The 17,890-nt window shown below is 35.4% G+C and overlaps 1 protein-coding gene across 6 annotated transcripts; it reads right to left on the bottom strand.

Annotated features, from left to right (window-relative positions):
* Positions 1-1,627: 1,627 nt before the first annotated feature.
* On the bottom strand, positions 1,628-14,054 carry LOC147397186 (2-oxoglutarate (2OG) and Fe(II)-dependent oxygenase superfamily protein). 6 transcript variants are annotated; one of them, XR_015181186.1, is made up of 11 exons: positions 13,839-14,053; positions 12,959-13,154; positions 12,585-12,683; positions 12,190-12,241; positions 10,395-10,528; positions 10,204-10,304; positions 10,052-10,110; positions 5,442-5,487; positions 4,888-4,933; positions 3,057-3,136; positions 1,628-2,008 (listed from the first exon to the last, which is right to left on the bottom strand). XR_015181186.1 is itself a non-coding variant. In XM_086452695.1 (11 exons), the coding sequence occupies exons 1-11, from the start codon at positions 13,956-13,958 to the stop codon at positions 1,930-1,932; spliced, it is 1,023 nt and encodes a 340-aa protein (XP_086308821.1). In that variant the 5' UTR covers positions 13,959-14,050; the 3' UTR covers positions 1,628-1,929. The 6 variants fall into 6 exon arrangements, 5 of the variants coding, with proteins under 5 accessions (XP_086308821.1, XP_086308822.1, XP_086308824.1 ...); XM_086452695.1 differs by having other exon boundaries at positions 5,442-5,498; positions 13,839-14,050; XM_086452696.1 differs by having other exon boundaries at positions 5,442-5,498; positions 10,407-10,528; positions 13,839-14,049.
* Between the last annotated feature and the right edge of the window lie 3,836 nt (positions 14,055-17,890).

Raw genomic sequence — 17,890 nt, forward strand, 5'->3', positions numbered from 1 at the left:
CTCTCACAAACCTTAAACCATTTTATTCATCTTCTTCACTTCATCCCATTTTACCCCTAAAAATAACTTTTAAAATCTTGTAAAATCCCTTTCATTCTCAACACAATCAACCAATGAAAAAAATACCCTCACTCTCAACTTTCTCTATTCTCAACTCATTACTCACTCTAAACTCTCTACTATCTCTCAAGTAAATCAAGAAAAATTAAGGAAGCACATCTCTTGAAGTTCAAGAAGATCAATGTGGGTTTTAAACAAAAATAAAAAAAACAAATAATCTCCTTTCTCTCCTCTCCATTTCTCCTATTCTATTTCTTCATTTTTTTTTACACTTATGCACACACCACGAAAAGTTTGAATCATAAAAAAGAACCTCCTTTTTCAATAAGGAGGCCCTCAACGGTTTAAACCAAAATCAAAGTCCTTTGCCCTCGAGGGCACACATCGGATCTTTCCGACTTTTCTTTTTAAAATCAACTGAATCCGATATTACCATTAACAATGGAAGAGGTAGGGTGCTTAAGACCTTCCCTACTTCCTAATATGTACCACTTTACCTAAATCCAAGGTTGGACCAATAGATACTATCCGTATGAGTTACTAGATACCAAAAAATGATTTTTCAAAAAATACATCACGGGTGACCATTTACACCATTTTGCAAAAAGATTGGTGGTGACTCCAAACCCCAAAGTGGAAAAGATATTTGGAAACGAAAATCTCATATCCATAACTTGACGACTCCACTAGGGAGCACATTAGTGGGTCCGACACCCCTTTTTTTAGATTCGGTTATTTTTTTTCTTTAAAAAAAAAAAGTATGTTTCCATTTGTTTGCATTTATGCTTATTTACTAATGTTTGTTATGTCTTTCTTTAGTTTTTTATTTTTGTGGAAGAATGCATATAATATTTACTTATTTTATACTTTTTATTTTTCGTTGGACGAATGATGTGTAAAATGGATACATGCGCTTCATACCTCGATGCATAACCCCCCCCCCCCCCCCCTCCCTTGTTAAAATCTTAATCCCGGATGTCAGTACTCTCAAACCCTCTGAGATCATTATTTTGAGTGGCAGGGAGAAGAACATCCACCCTATTCACCAACCTAAGATGTGGACACTTCGGTATACATCGAGGTTTGAAGAATGAATATCCGAAAAATCACCTATAACCCTCTCATGTATCAAAGCGCGATTAATAGACGTATGGACTATTTAGAAAAAAATCCCTCCACCAGGAAAAAAAAAATGGAGAACATGAGGTCGTGCACACTAATGCCATTAACTTTGGCCACCACATTAATCAGCTTTTAAGATGCTTTGTAACCAAAAGAAAGCATAGGCAAAAATCAACCACAGAAAATGCTTCATTACAAATGCAAAAGCACTCGAACATACACCCCACCACGATAACCAAACATTGCTGCCCTCAGCAGAAACCACTTGAACAAAATCAACCTATAGTTATGTTTCGTTCAAATTATTTCTAACTCAACATAAATGGGCAAACAGATCATTCAGGGATTGAGCCCTCTATACATGGCAACGAAATGAGACCAATTCTTTATTTAAATATTCATCACTATTTTTTCTACGGATAATAATAATCAATTGACGCATAGCTTTTGGTGAAGAAATCTGAATTTAATTGAAAATTCGTGGATGAATATTACATAAACCCTATCAACTAAGATGTATGAAAACTAACCTAATATAATATTCTAGAATACCCTAATTGATATATTCTAAATGTTCTAGAATATCCTCCATCACAACCTTCCATTTGTGATGAGATACAGAGCATCTCATGCATCTTATTCTCTAACATTTTGATTGGTAGCCATACAAATATATAGGCCTGGGAATAGGATGCAGTTGCAACCATATAATTACAGATATTTTCATCTCAACTCTAAATTTTTATATTACTGGTATGAGCTCAGGTCGGCATGTGTGTCCTTGTATCGCTGGCTAAGGTAAGTTTCACACTTCACAGGAGGGAACCTAATAGAAATAACAGAAATAAAAAAAAATTAATAAAGGTTTCATTTAAATAATAAGGGTCATATGTGATAATTTTCAGATCAAACATGAATAAAATTGTCTCTTCTTGTATCAAACCCAGAAACTGATCCCAAGAGCTAGTGAGAACTTATATACTAAAACCCCAACTTACAAGCCACCCTGATAGATCTCAAACCTCTACCTCACAAAAATACACATTGTCAAAGATTTTGAAGACATTGGAATGGTCAATTAATCTCTTGAAGTCAATTAAGCAACCATTGATTTGACTGACCAAGGGACTTAACTTTTGATTTATTCTAGATATAAAACAATTCCAATTGTTGATTTACATCTCCTCTAAAGAATTAGAATACCTCTGGTTAAGAAACGAAGGAAACAACATTGAAAATATGTAGTTAGAACAGTCTCATACATTCGTGCCTCTTTTGATGGGCCTTCCAATTAGAAGAATTATCCCCTATATTGGTTAGTTAAACTAGAATCATACCTTTCTAAGAATTACACTCATAGAAAGAGCCTTGTCATTCTTTAATGTGAGGGAATGTCGTATGTCCTGATTTACTAAGACAAATTATTTAGTATGACACTCTGAAGAACTACCTAAGATTGCTAACAATCCCATTGATCAAAGAGATTGTTTCTGTAAACAATTCAAGTAATTATTTCCTCAAGAAGAGAACCAAGTTCCAATGATCTTCAAACAGGTTGTCCACCATTAGAATTATTTAAGGTGTGGAACCAACAAAAGCAAGGGGTAGAAATATAAGGACAGTTTCTTTCCCATGTTATGTGTTTTGTACTATTTTTCATCGAGAGATAGATTATGGAATGGCAGTACCATAATAAGGAAACACGATTCATGTTAGGAGGTGGTGAAGTTTTTAACATCAGCAACCAATCTGACATAACCCTTGTATATCCGGGTTTGGACCAGCAATTTTAGGTATTGGAATACCACACAAGTGGAGTTGTGAAATAATAAATTCGAACAAAATTTCAGATTCATGCAAGTAGTAGATCTTACTTGGGAGGGTTTGTTTCCGACGTGCAAGAAGGCAAGCACTCCACAACACAATCATGACTAGGCTCCACAAAGAATGCAATCTGTCCCAATAAGATAAGAAATCCAGATAAATAATCATGATATCTCATTTTTCTTTTATAGGAGACAAATAATGAAAAACCATAAGTATGCTAAGTAAAATGAATAAAAGAAAAAGAAAGAAAAGGGCATAAAGTAGCCAAAAATCATAATGCAATGTGGAAGGCAGCTCCTGAAAATGAAGCAATGCTTTAGTCTTAACTAGTATTGATAAAAAAAAAATAATAATAATATTTGTTTGCTGAGCTGGGGTTGGGCAGCTTTGATCAGATATATTAAACTGAATCAGTTTCTGAAATACATACTCCCTAAATGCCAGAAGGAGAGTACAAAATGACGATTAAGATGTACAAAAGGAGGAAAGAGTGTTAACAGCCTTATTTATTTCATTCACATGATGGGAGATAGAAATCATCAGCCAATCTGAGTGGACTAACGTTAGAGACTGGACTGAGTTCTGAAATATCAACTAATCTGAGTTAGCTTAGCCAAGTTCCAAATGGATAAATCTGTAGTCTCCCAATCTGGTAGACTTACCAAATGCTTAATAATTTCTACCAAGCCACATGTCGTTTATCAAAACATTGGAACAATCCTTATATTAGTAACACCGAATTTGCAGTTAGTTGGAAGCCATTTTCTGACATCTAACTCCTAGCTTTTACATCTCTAAAGATGTTATCAGTGGCACCACAAAACAATATGATCATAGCTGTGGGAGCAAATTTCAAGGTGCCATGGATTTCAAGATATTTCACCCATGATGCACACAAGATCGTACCCACACGGTCACACTAAATAAAACATAGAAAATGAAAAAAGAGAAACAACACACAAGATTTGTTAACGCAGTTCATTGCAAATCCCTCAACTACATCCCCAGACTCAATAATCATTCCACTAGATTCCCCAAACATGTTACAAGTCTTTCCAATCTATAGCCCTTAGGCCTTGTTTCCCTTAGAAAGTATCTTGAATAGAGAAGAAACAAAAATCAAATCCCACCCGAATATGTAACTGCCTCCATCAATTAAAGAACATCATAGCTTTCCCATTAATCAGTTTTTTTTTCTTTGGCTTATCATGGGTATCCCCACCCTTTGGGTGAGACTAATCCCACCCTCGGAAAGTCCTACATTCAACTGGTTGAGTCGAAGGTCAACCGGACCTGGAGGGTGACCCCAAGGAATTCATTGCTTCGTGGGGTCCCTTCCTGAGGAGCTTATGAAGGCTCAGTTTTCCCATTAATCAGTTAAGGGATTAAAAAAAATCTCTATTAAGATCAACTCCTATTTAATCTTACCTCACATGGCATCTTGGTAAAAAGTGTACACATCCACCTTGGGATATGTGCTAGATTAGTCTTGGAATATCTAACCACCTAGGGATCTGTGCCAGATGAATATTGGGATGTGTGTCAATCACCCCCTCAAGATACATGTCAAACTTTAGGATAAATCATCAAGATATGTGTATTTAGTGCCACGTGTACTATTTTCTGCTCAAACAATAACTACCAGTCTGTATCAGATGCTAACGGACGTTGAAAAACAAATGTTCTTACCATCTAATGGATTCCACAAGCAAACAAGGTTGAAAGTTCATGTAAAAAAATTTTCATTTAGGAGAAAGCAAATAATATCAACTCCTACTAGATGGTATAACTAAACGCCCTTCACCTAAAGAATCCGATGTTAAACTCTTCACAGAATCTTGCAATTAGAAATATCCTAAAGCTTGTGAAGAATCTTACAGAATATCGCCCTTGATTGCTCCCTAGAACCCGGTGCATCGTGGACCTGAAAACAAATGAGATGAACCCTAGCTTACTGGATTTTCAATAGAATATCCCAAAGGTATGCACAATAAAATAACAAATTTTGCCATAGTAATGATGACGATGACAGCAATTTAAACTCTCCAACACATTTTTCATGGAATCTACTCAAATACATAAAACTACCACTTCACATTGACAACAGTAACCATACGAAATTGAAAATTATATAGAAAGAAATTTGGGAAAAACTTCATGGGCAACATTTTGGTCAGGAGAATAACAAATGAAACCAGAATGTACTGCCAAAACAGCACCAAATTTTGAATCATGGGCAATAAGATCAAGTAATATTTGTGTACAGGTTATTAGAACTTAGAAAGTAATTAAGTTAAAAATGAATATACGCTGAAAGAAATCGGCCAGTGTCTTACAAAAACATAATGAATGCAATGGTGCATCCTTCATTCACAACTGGAACAAACTGCAACTTAGTCTATTGTTATCACGAGACTGAGAGCTAGGAATACCTGAAAATACAATTGCTCCAACGCTCCAACATGTCCCCAAGATTTACTATTAACGCTCTAAAAGATAAAATTAAATGTTAATATGGTGCTAACATTTATATTACCATATAATCAATAGTGTGCTATTTTGTATTCTGCACTTCTTTTAATACTTTATTCTATTTCATCTGTGAGTTCTAAATTAGTACAAACAGAAGAGTAAAGAGAAACAGTATAGTCTTGAGTAATGGAAAGTTACCAATAAGGAATCCATACAGGGTGGGGAAGGGAGATTTTATGCCTTCAATATAAGTGTGCATGATAAAGATGGATGATCCACGAAAGAGTGTATATAGGGTAATCAGTGATCTTCTTGAGTAATGGAAAGTTACCAACAAGGAATCCTTACCCATGCAAGTGGGGGAATATCCATGATTGGGGAAAGAGATTATTAAATACCCAAATCCTTCCGGGGGTTTTTAGTCTAATAATTTTCGAAATATTATTTTATATAATAAAATAATTTTTACTATTTATGTTTGTAAAACAGTTAAAGTGAGAAAGATTTTCTCAAAGTATTTAACAGGCATCCAAGAGCCCCAATGATAAGTGTTTAGGCCATGGGTTAGATAGTAGACTTTAATTCCAATTTCCCATACAAGCGATATTGTGATATGCAAAGAATTAACTGATCATATGGGAGAATTTGGTGCAAGCTCGATAGAATTCTGATGAACTCTGAGTGGGTGGACTCTTTCAATGAGGCTGACGGGTTATTTCTTCTGAGTGGTCTCTCAGATCACAGCCAGTGTGTTGTTACTTTGAGCTCTAACTGCCTGGGAAGGAAAACTCCTTTCAGATTCTTCAACCACTGGGCCTTAGACAGGGAATTTTCTGATGTGGTTAGAGAGGCTTGGACCTTGAGGTCTCAGGGTCATCCTTTGTTCAGATTCACTATGAAGCTCAAGGCTATCAAGGATAGACTGAGAGCTTGGAATACGGAGAAAGATTTAACAATAACTATGCCCCAAGGGAAGCTCGTAGTAGGTTTGCCTTGGTCCAACTCACTGCTTTGGCTAATCCTAGATTGAACTCTATTGCTATCGAGGAAAGGAGGATAGCGAGAGGATATGCTCAAACACTAAGGATTCAAGAGTCTGAACTTCAACAAAAGTCTAGAGTCAACTGGCTTAAGCGGGGAGACAAGAACAATACCTTCTTTCACCATGCTCATAAAGCTAGGAGATCAAGGAATTTGATCGGGACTATCTCTGGAAAGGATAGGAGGGTTCTCACCGAATTTGAGGAAGAAGTGGTCAGTTACTTTAAGAGTTCCTTGGGGGCTACCAACCACTTCAACCCGCCTAGCAGTTGGGAAAACCTCTCTTTTGCCAACCAACTTGACAGAGGTGACCAGGATTTTCTCTCAGCTGAAGTCCAAGATAGTGAAATTCAAAGTGCTCTTTTCAGCATGGATCCTTTCAAAGCCTCGGGGCCTGATGGATTTAATGCGTGCTTCTATCAGAAGGACTGGGATATTATCAAAGTTGATTTGCTGGAGGCTGTTAAGTATTTTTTTCAGGAGTGGCAACCTCCTCAAGGAGTGTAATACCACGGCTATATCTTTGATCCCTAAGGTGGACATGCCTTTAGGGTTAATTGACTTTAGACTGATTTCCTATTGTATGTTATCTATAAGATTATTTCTAAAGTCTTACTAATAAAATCAGATAGGTGACGCACAAGTTGGTAGGCTTGAACCAATCAGCCTTCATCAAAGGCCGAAGCATTGCGGACAACATCCTCCTAACTCATGAATTGGTCAGAAACTACCATAGGAAGAATTCTAGCCCGAAAGAAGCTGTCAAAGTTGATCTGAGGAAGGCTTATGACACTGTGGACTGGGAAGCTATTGTTGAAAGTCTAAATGCATTCAAATTTCCCCAAAGGTTCATAGATTGGATCTTCAAGTACATCTCGAGTTTAAATTACACGATCTCACTCAATGGCTCCTTTGTTGGCTGGTTTGAGGGTAAGAGAGGTATTACCAAGGGGACCCTCTGTCCCCTTACCTCTTTGTTCTCATAATGGGGGCCTTAAATCCATTGTTTCAAGAGAAGGTGAAGGAAGGGTTGTTTCTTTTCCATCCTAGGTGCAAGAGCAAGAATATCACCCATATTTGCTTCGCCAATGACCTCTTGATTTTCTCCAAAGGAAATCGTTCTAACAACCTGGCCATTCAGGATTCAGGCAGTGCTAGCAGAGTTCTCTGTCCTTACTAGATTGGAGGTCAATCTGGAAAAAGCTCTATCTTTATGGTAGGCCAAGACCGAGTGTTCCTTGATGAAGTTGATGCCATCCTTGGTGTTAGGATAGGCAACTTGTTCGTGAGGTACTTGGGTCTCCCATTGCTATCTTCGAAATTCTCACAGAGCTAGCCTCCCTCTTGTAGAGAAGATGTCCAAGAGAATTCTGTTATGGAAGGGAAGGTTCCTTTCCTACGCCGGGAAACTAGAACTTGTCAAATCAGTCCTTCTAAGCATCAAAGTGTATTGTTGTAACTGTTTTGTTCTCCCATCCAAGGCTGTGAAGGAGGTGGAAAGGTGTGTGCTCAATTTCTATGGTCTGGACCAGATAAGCCAAGTAGTAACAGAGTTGTTAGCTAGGATGAAGTGTGCAAGCCTTTCAAGATGGGTGGATTGGGTTGGGCTTGGTGAGCATTTCCACTTGGAACTCTTCTGCCATTGCCTGATTTGAGTGGAAGATTGCTTCGAACGCGAGCTCTCTATGGCTGAATTGGGTCAGCAAGCATTTAATTAAGGGAAATAATTTTTTGTTGATGAAGATCCCGAGAGAGGCTTCATGGAGCTGGAGAAAGATCCTGAAGGTTAGGCAATTAGCCTTGAGTAACACAGTCCATCTAATTGGGAATGGCTCGTCTACTTCGTTATGGAATGATCCGTGGCACCCATTGGGGATTCTTAATGCTACTTTCCCCGTAGAGCTCCTCAATGACTCTAGAGTTGGACCGAGTGCGAAGGTTTCAACCATCATCAGAAATGGTGAATGGAGGCTACCAGGTGGTAGAGGTGATCTTTTGCACGACATTCTCCAGCTCCTTCCCCAAGTCCCCATTATGTGGGGCTCCTCAGACAAGGTTGTCTAGAAAGGCAGATCTGATCGTACATTTTTGGTGAGTTCAGCAATGAAGTCCTCGATAGCCCCTTCACCTTCTCCTAGTTGGGTCCACATTGTATGGAGCAAGAACAAAATTCCTAGGCATAGCTTCATTGTGTGGTTAGCGATCAAGGGGAGGCTCAATACATTGATCAAGCTCAAGGAGTGGGGTCTCATCAATGAAGCTAAATGTAGCCTGTGTAGAATGCATGATAAGGATATTAATCATCTATTTGGGGGATGCCTTTTTTCGAGATGGGTATGGGCTGATATTCTTAAATGGTGCTTGTTTCGAAGAGTTATCGATAGTTGGGCTGCCGAAAATTTTAAGGGGGAGTCGAGCATCCAAAGGGTGAAGCAAGTGGCTATATGTGCGTTTATTAACCACATTTGGAGGAGCGATAATAAAATCTATCTAAATAAATGCCTTAATCCGGAGTTGATTATTCGCAAGATTGTTGAGATATTTGGATCAATTTCGAGGGATTGCTAGACAACATTGAAAACTCTGACTTTAATTGTGCTTTCACTCATGCTTGGGGCCTTCAAGCTAGCTTTATCCATAAGCCGAGAAGGTTTTGCTCTTGGCTTAAACCAGATCATGGAGTTTGGGTTATTAACTCTGATGGTTTGTCCTTTACGAGAAGAGGTGGTTTTGGAGCCATTATTAGAAACCATGAAGGAGAGGTGTTGGCAGCTGAGCTCTGGGGCATTCTTCATGGGAGCAAGTTGGCCATCTCTAAAGGATGCTCTAAGATTCAGATCCAATCCGATTCTTTGCTAGCAATCCAAGTCCTGAAGGACAGTTGGAGCCCCCCTTGGAGTGTCCTTCATGTGGTCCTTTCCATAAGGAATTTGCTTGACAGGTTCATCGAAGGTTCCTTCTCCCACGTTTTCAGAGAGGCCAACAAGGCTATCGACTTACTTGCTTCCTACAAGGTTAGTTTGGGTTGTACTGAGTTAGATTGTGAGTTGCTCTCTAGCAACCTTATCTCTATTTTATTTTAGGATGCCCGTGGTGTCCCGTTTCTTCGGTTGTAGCTGGTCTGGGTCTGCCTTAACCCTGTTGAACTTTCAAAAAAACAAAAAAAAAAAAAAAAAACTATCCAGGATCAGTTTACACCAGACAGAAAAATAGGGCTCCTGAGTTTTTTGGTCAGTAGACAGATTCTCAAGTAATCAATACTTGGATCCTGATAAAGTTTTGAATGAGGTTTCCATGTTTTTGAACAATGGCTTATGTTGGTCAAACTAGTAGTAGGATCTAACTATAAGATAAGCATATCAGAACTTAAATATTACGTTCTAACGGGAAAAATGATATTCAATAAATATGAATGAGGTAACTAATCTTTAAGAAGAATGAAAGAAAAACTAGTAAAATATAATCTAAAAAGAACTTGAGAAAATGGAAATTAGAAAGTTCGCAAAATGTGATTCTCAAAAAAGCTCACCCTTTTAGTGGCGCAACATATTCCCATATCTGAGGTTTAGCATCCCTATCCTTGCAGATCTGCAGAATATTAAAGAAGGGGCAACCCCTATATTCTAGTTATTCAAAACATAATGGTAAATATGAACATTATCTGGATTCTTCTCATCATACTTGAAGTCCTAAGATGTCATCTGTTGCCAAGAGGGTAATCAATCCAAAATCTGAATGTGCACCTGCTCCATATATTCCCTTCTCAGGATTAGAAACTTGACCTAAAGAAAAAAAAAACAGCACCCATCACAATAAAGTTATATCAAGCACAAAAGAGAAGAAACATTATAAAAGAATTCCATAACCAGTACTTTGCATTATACCATCATAGTACAGTAGGCGCAAAGTTGCAATAGGCTTGCCTAGCATCTCTGGCTTAGCAAAGAAATCACCATCTAGGTCAAGTGAAAGAGCTATCAGCCTAGCAATTTCTCTTGCAACCCTACTGAATGAAAATAAAAGATGGGTGAGACATGGACTTAATGAACCAAGTAAAAAAATAGAGATCCTTCAAAAGTGAAACCCCATTATGCCATTCCAATAAAGTTTCAAGCCCAATGAAACTAAAAACAACCGAAGCTGAGGTGCAAAATTCAAAAACAAAAAAAAAAAATGGTAAAAGAACATAACAACTCATAAAACAATGAAGAGAACAGAATCCTTTAAGATATACTAAAATTGTTCAAATAAAGTAAGTACATTTTGGACATTGCATCATCCCAGGGAGTTTGTACCAGAAACAATTAGATGTAAACACTAACAGGACCATGGTTCAAGCTCTGTTCCATTTCCATATGTTTCAGCCAAAGCATTTTGGCATTTCGAGATACTAAACAAAACATTGCAATTTGTTCTGAAATTTCAAAATGTATCAGAATGCTTTAGTTTTTGTATCAGAATGTTTCAATATGTTTCGTGATACAATTCAATGCACACCAGTACATACCAACATAGGCCATGCACAGGTCATATATACATTTGCTAAAAAAAATGCTCAAAACAAGCACGTTGTGTTTTATATTTATACATAAAAAAAATGTTGTGAGTGTATGACACTGTTTTAAGGTATGTAATGTTTGTTTTGGAATTTTTCAAAATATTTCTATATATATATATACGTATATAAAAAGTGAAACTTAATTCATTTAATCACTTAAAACACATTTTTCTAAATTTATATCTGGATAAAATTAATTTTTGAAAATTAACACGATTGTTTTAGAATGCACTTGGATATTCAGAATGGTTCAGAATGTATTGATAGGTCTCTGTTTCATTTCAATTTTTCAAATGACTGAAACACCGAAACAAAATGGATTTCCAAAAGTGCCATTTCTTTCTTGTCTCTTAGTACAAAAAAGTAAGGACATTTGAGTATTGTGCAATGGTATTTTTGTAAATATCAAAAATCTTATTTGCATTCTTCAAAAAACACAAGAACCAAAATACCACTGGGGTTTTTGATATTTATAAAATGATCATTCTCTAAGTACCAAGTGCTCTAACCTTTTTGTACTAAAGAAAAAAAATGTCATTTTTTGAAAATGCAAAGTTGTAGAGGACACCAACGTCCCCATGAGGTCTTGCCCTAGTGCCCTCATAGCAAATTGAATCCAAATGAGAAAAAATAAATAAAGATCAGAAAAGAGAGGGCAAAGGTGATTCAAACCAAACCAGCAATGACCTAGATTGACTGCATGTCCTCATCAAGGACAGCCGTATGACTAAGTTGACATCAGCAAGGGTGTGGTAAAATTTGTTTTGGATGGTACCCAAATGTAGAGGTTGAATTAGGAATGAAGTCCCCCTAACCTTTTTTTTTTTGGATGATTATTCAAGAAGCAACCAGGCCTGGAGACTCCAATAACACAAGCAAAATAAACACCACAATGGCAACTACACTACCACATTCTCCTACAAAACAGAAGCATGATCCAAAAAAATAAATAAATAAAGTACCATGATCCGAGGCACCTGCTGTCACATCTTACACATAAAGATGCAGGAATGAGGAAACTTATACATTAGAAAAACAAGCATACATGTACATTAGAGAGAGAGAGCATGAATTTATTTGATAAATAATGTTTTTTAAAAGAAACTCACAGTGCCTCGTGGTGATATTTCTCCATAGTCTCCCTCCATCCAGTTAACAGATCTGAAGGACAACAAAAAATTTAATACGTTAATTAAATTTTTCAATCACCAGTACCCATTCTTCTAAAATAGGTCAAAGAAAAAGAAATATCCGCACACCAAAAAAAAAAGGGAAATACACATGTTGTTACATCTCCTAAGCTAATGCAAAGTTCCCAATAGCATTTCAAGAATACACCGATTGGATATTAGTGCAAGAAATTGATGCAGAAAGGAAACATAAAATTTGTTGATTTAGAGCCACCACTGAAAGCTTAAAGTCTTTGACCACCACTAGTTTCTTTTAGTTTTTGGTTGCTTTTATTTGTACATGGTAAAAGGGTAAGGATGGTTAACTAAGATACCTGTAGAAGGCCACACATTTGGCCCATAAAATGGTTTATGTGATTCAGGATCATCTTCCGGTACCTCAACGCCAATATAATATCCTTCCTTGTAATCTCCTAAGGATGGAAGAGAGAATTACAATTTTAGTTCAGTACTTCGGTTTAATACAAATTCACTATGGAAATGAAAACCAATTGAGTGAATTAAAATGAAAATATATCTGTGCAGTATCATATAATTGAAAGCCAAGCAAAACAATCATCGATAGCCACAATATCCAAAAAAAAAGCTACCACCGAACAAAAAATGCTCAACAAGGCTCTATTAAACCTAAATTTTCAAATCATTGTTCTTTAGGTAATAAATGAAAGAAATTGGTTCTAAAACTAACCATTAATTTGATTTTCAGGATCCAAAAGTTCATCCAGAACAGGTGTGTAGCCGCGATTTTTCTCATTCCTGAGAAGTTTCATTTTCTCATCTAATGATAGATCAAAAAACCTCTTGCTTTTGGCGAAAACTTGGTCCATAAATTCCTGGCTGATTCCATGATTAATTACATAGAAAAAACCAGAATCCAAGCATGCCTGCACGACAAGATATCCAAGAAAATTAAACTTATAAAATATGAAAAAAAAACTACATTTTTTTTATAAATATTTTTAATATTTTTTAAGTTACAGAACTTAAAAAATAGGGTGAATTACCATTTCGTGGGCTGAATTTGAAGAATTTACAATTCCGGCCCACTGTTCATTTGAATTACCAAAACGTAAACGATAATGAATTCGGAGGTTTTAAAGTGACTATTTCGTTATCGTTCACGTCTTGGTAATTAAAATGAACAGTGAGCTGGAATCCTAAATTCGCCAAAGGTGATCACTTTTTCGTAAATATCCCTAAAAAATATGAAAAATTACAGAAAAAGAGGGACAAAATGTAACCTACCAAAAAACAAAAGAAACAATATGTAGGAAAAAATAAATAAATAAATAACCGAAAAACCCAAAATTTCACCCTCAAACCATTGGCAACTGTAGAGAAAATCTCTTAAGTAAGATAAGCAGAACTGGAGAACGAAAATCTAACGCTAAAAGAATTAAAACGATCAAAAAAAGACATTGAAATATCACAAAAATTCAATATTATTTTATCTTCTTTATAGCTTTCTTACCTAATTCACTCCAATTTTGAGGGGGGAAAAACCTCATATATAGAAAAATTGAAGGATCGATCAAGGAGAAGGAGGAGAAGAAGAGATTCAAGTGCACCTGCTTTAGTAATGAAACAGAATTTTGAATATCTGGACTGGAGAGATCAATACAGTTAAGATCAGAGAGCTTTGAATTGGCGGGAAGAGCTTCATCTGTTCTTCTGTTCGATTTCTCCATTTCGAAGAAGAACAAACTGAAACCGCAAGTTTTCGAATTTCAAGAGAGATTGAAAAATGAACAATTCAGGTAAGTTCATACACACGGGGTATATAATAATGTATATGTGCAGATTATAGAGAGAGGTGATCGAACGAAATGACCAATATGACCTTGTTGATGAAATAATTACCACATTGTCACATCCTTAACATGCTTATGTGGCGCTCCGAAATCGCTTGATTGAATGATTGGTGGTGATCGCCTAACGCCCCCCCACTGACATACATCCCCTGACGTGGCATGAAATGAAATCATAAATTTTTCTCCAGATACACAATTGTATATTTCATAAATATTTACAATTGTGCATCTCAAAAAAAAAAAAAAAATATATATATATATATATATATATATATGATTCTAGCACATGCCACGTCAAGAGTATGTCTTAATGGAGAGTAAAAAAATAATAATTTTTTAACTCTCCACGTGGGATGAAATATTCAAAATACTCTCCTAACATGACATGCAACATGTTGCAAAAGAAAAATTGAAAAGGTCATTATTGTGCCAAACTTTTTTCATGTCTCTTTCAATTGTAGAAGACAAAAGGACCTAGAATTCCAAAAATTCGTAATAAAAAAGCTTTCAAAGGAAAAACAAAGTACCACAATCCCAAGAATTCAAAAGAGATGATGCGTGTGAAATAAAAGAAGGAAGTGTTGTTGGTGATTCAAATAAGCCCTCCCTAGATAGATCAATTTGGGCTTGAGTTGTGTATTATTGTGAATTGCCTTAAGTCACCATTTATTAATTGGCTTTGACTTTGAATATAAAGTTAAGATCGAGGGATCCAATAGGTGTTAGCCGTTGGGCAACATTTCCTACCAACTAAAGTTGATCATGAACCTTTTTTTGGTCGAGCCAATTGACTTCAATTCTAGGACAATTGGGTGTGGATGAGATAAAGCGGTGCTGCAATGTAAGGCCAAGTAGAGAGAGAGAGAGAGAGAGAGTTTATTGCCACCTCATCTGTTGTTAATGCCACCCCAATTCATTTACATACCACTCAAAGATAATTATGAAAAAGTGATCAACTTTTGAAGAATTCATTTTAATTATTAAAACATGAATGATAACAAATTTGGAGTTTTTTAAAGTGATTATTTTGCAGGTTTAAAATGACAATTTTGAAAGTTTAAAGTGACTACTCACGAAATTATCACTTTAAACCTATGAAGTAGGCACCTCAAAATCGTTGAATTCGTTATTATTCGGATTTTTTTTTTTTTATAACAAAAACTTGATCATTCATGTCTTGATAATTAAAATGAACAATCAGTCAGAATTGTAAATAACTCATTTTCAACTCATGAAATGGTAATTCACCCAACACCTTAGGGTGGCATTAGCAAAAGTTGATGTAGTAATAGCAGTTTTCAATTAAAACCACCCACCCAACAAATTTATCGCTTTCTTTCATGGTTTTTAAACTCGGTATCGCGTCTCGTCTCGTTCAGCTCCGATACCGAGTCGTCTCGGACGAGTTTTCCGATACGTTTGAGACGTCTCACGAGATAACTCGAAAATTTATACATAAGATGTAAAACTCGGTCAAAAAAATCACTTTGTGAGTTGGTCTCGTTCAGCTCTGATACCGAGTTAACTCGGGTGATACGTCTCGGTCTCGGACGAGTTTAAAAACCATGCTTTCTTTTGGATTCTTCTGATCTAAAACCTCATTCACTTGCAGAGAACATGTAAATGTTAAGGTGTGGGTAGTTTTGAAATCCAAATTTTGGGGTTGAACTACTTCTACTCTGCTAGTCTGCCTTCTATCATTATAATAAGATGTCAAGTGTGTCTACGTCTACAAGACCAAAGAAAACTAATCAGCCTTGTAATCATTGGCGTCAAAAACTAGGGCTGCAACCTGGGTGGGCTGGCCCGAACTCAACCTGATAGATGGGTGAATCTGGGTTGAGTTGAGTCTGGGTTATACCATCTTAATCCGATTTCAATTCAAGTTGGAGCTCGGGTTGAGGGTGCAAGAGAACCAACTCAACCCCATATCATATACTAATATATAAATAATTTTATATTAATTATAGATTTTTTTATTTCATCTCATTATTATGACTTGTGGACAATTATTTAATCTTAATGTGAACTTTTGTTTAGTATGATTTATCTAAATATCCTCTCAATGATGGATTTGAAAGTTGTATGCAATTTTATTTACTAATAGTTTTTTTTTTTTTTTATACCTTTTTTTTAAATAATAAATTTATTTGCTAATCAAACTGAAATTATGATTATTTAACGAGCCCAACCCGACCAAATCATCCAAAATTATCTAAATTTGTGTTAACCCAAACTCAACCCGATTTTATAATATCAAGACCGGGTTGAGATTGGGTTAGTGAGCTTAAGCCCATAGTTGGGTTGAGAGTTCTGCTACTTGGGTTGCGCCTGGGTTTACCCTCCAACCTGCCCAAGTTGCAACCCTACCAAAAACTAACATAAAAAAAATATTAAAAATTTAAGCATTCTAGTCACTTATTCCGCACTTTAACAATAACTTCGTTTAGGGTGAGGAAACACAAGCAAGGAGGGTTCAAGTCCAATGACTAATTTGGTTTCTATAATGAAGGTTAACTGTAAGGTCGCACATTCAATCTGAGCTTCCCAACAAACAAAATTGTAATAATAATAATTGGGAAAACTTATTAAAAAATTAATATATTAATTTTTATAATTATTAAAATAATAATACTCTTTTCGAATTTAACAAAAAAAATAATAAATAGACAATTCGATCGCCACTTAAATATATAATTTGACCGAAATACCCTTTTGATCATGAAATCCGTGACCACTGATTTTCATACCAAACTACCCCTCAACTCCCAACCATTTATTTTTAATGAAAATCAACGATTGGAATGCTAGTTTTCATTCTATACAAAGTGGCCCCACAATCCCCCCTTATACTCACTCACTCTCAATCTCTCATTTCAGCAAAAGATACTCACTCACTCAAACTCAATCACCCTCATTTTGATAAAATCGGGTAAGAAATATATATATATATATATAATTTTATTATATTGTTAAAAATTCATCAAAATTCTTATATATTTAATAATTATAAAATACTACATTATTTTTGTAATAATTTTCTCTTATTTTTAAGTAAAATTGTTAAAAATTAATATAATAGTTATAATTATTAAAAATAATAATTCTTATAATTTGTAAATATTAATTATAATTTTTTTATATATGTAATTATCAATATTATTTGTAAGTATAATAGTTACAAATAATTATTGTTAATATCAAAATTAATATTAATAACATATGTAATTATTAATATAATAGTTACAAATAATAATTATTAAAAATATAAACTTCACCAAAATAATAGCAATTTTTATTGTGGAAAAACATTATAGAGCGTGCAGCTTTCAAATTTTTTATGAGTAAAATTTCATTAAGAATTATTAAAAATTGGAAATTCAATCATAGAGTACCCAGAAAAAAAAATCAGAAAAATATAATAAAAAGTTTCTCAACAAAGATGCTGGTTAGTGTTCAACTGTACTGGGAGTGAGGACTGTTGGGAGTGAGACAAGATAGCTCTAGTTCGCTCTGTTTCAAAGAGACGAAGCACAAAAGTAGAAAGTGAGAGATAAATGGATAATTATTTTTTAAAAATAATATACAATATAAGTAATTTGTGCAAAAACCAACGGACCGACAGATTTTCATGGGGATATTTTCGTCAACTTGAAAACCTGCGATCCAACAGCCAGTTTACTACTTTTTTGATAAATTTGAAAAAAGTAAAAAAAAAAATTATTAATTATTAATTAATATATTATTATTTTTAATCATTTTCCCTAATAATAATAACAAAAAATCATTAGCAGACATGCACAGCAGCA

Source organism: Akebia trifoliata, chromosome 8 (genome assembly GCF_017979445.1).
Source record: "Akebia trifoliata isolate Shusen 1 chromosome 8, ASM1797944v1, whole genome shotgun sequence".
NCBI classification, from domain to species: Eukaryota; Viridiplantae; Streptophyta; class Magnoliopsida; order Ranunculales; family Lardizabalaceae; genus Akebia; species Akebia trifoliata.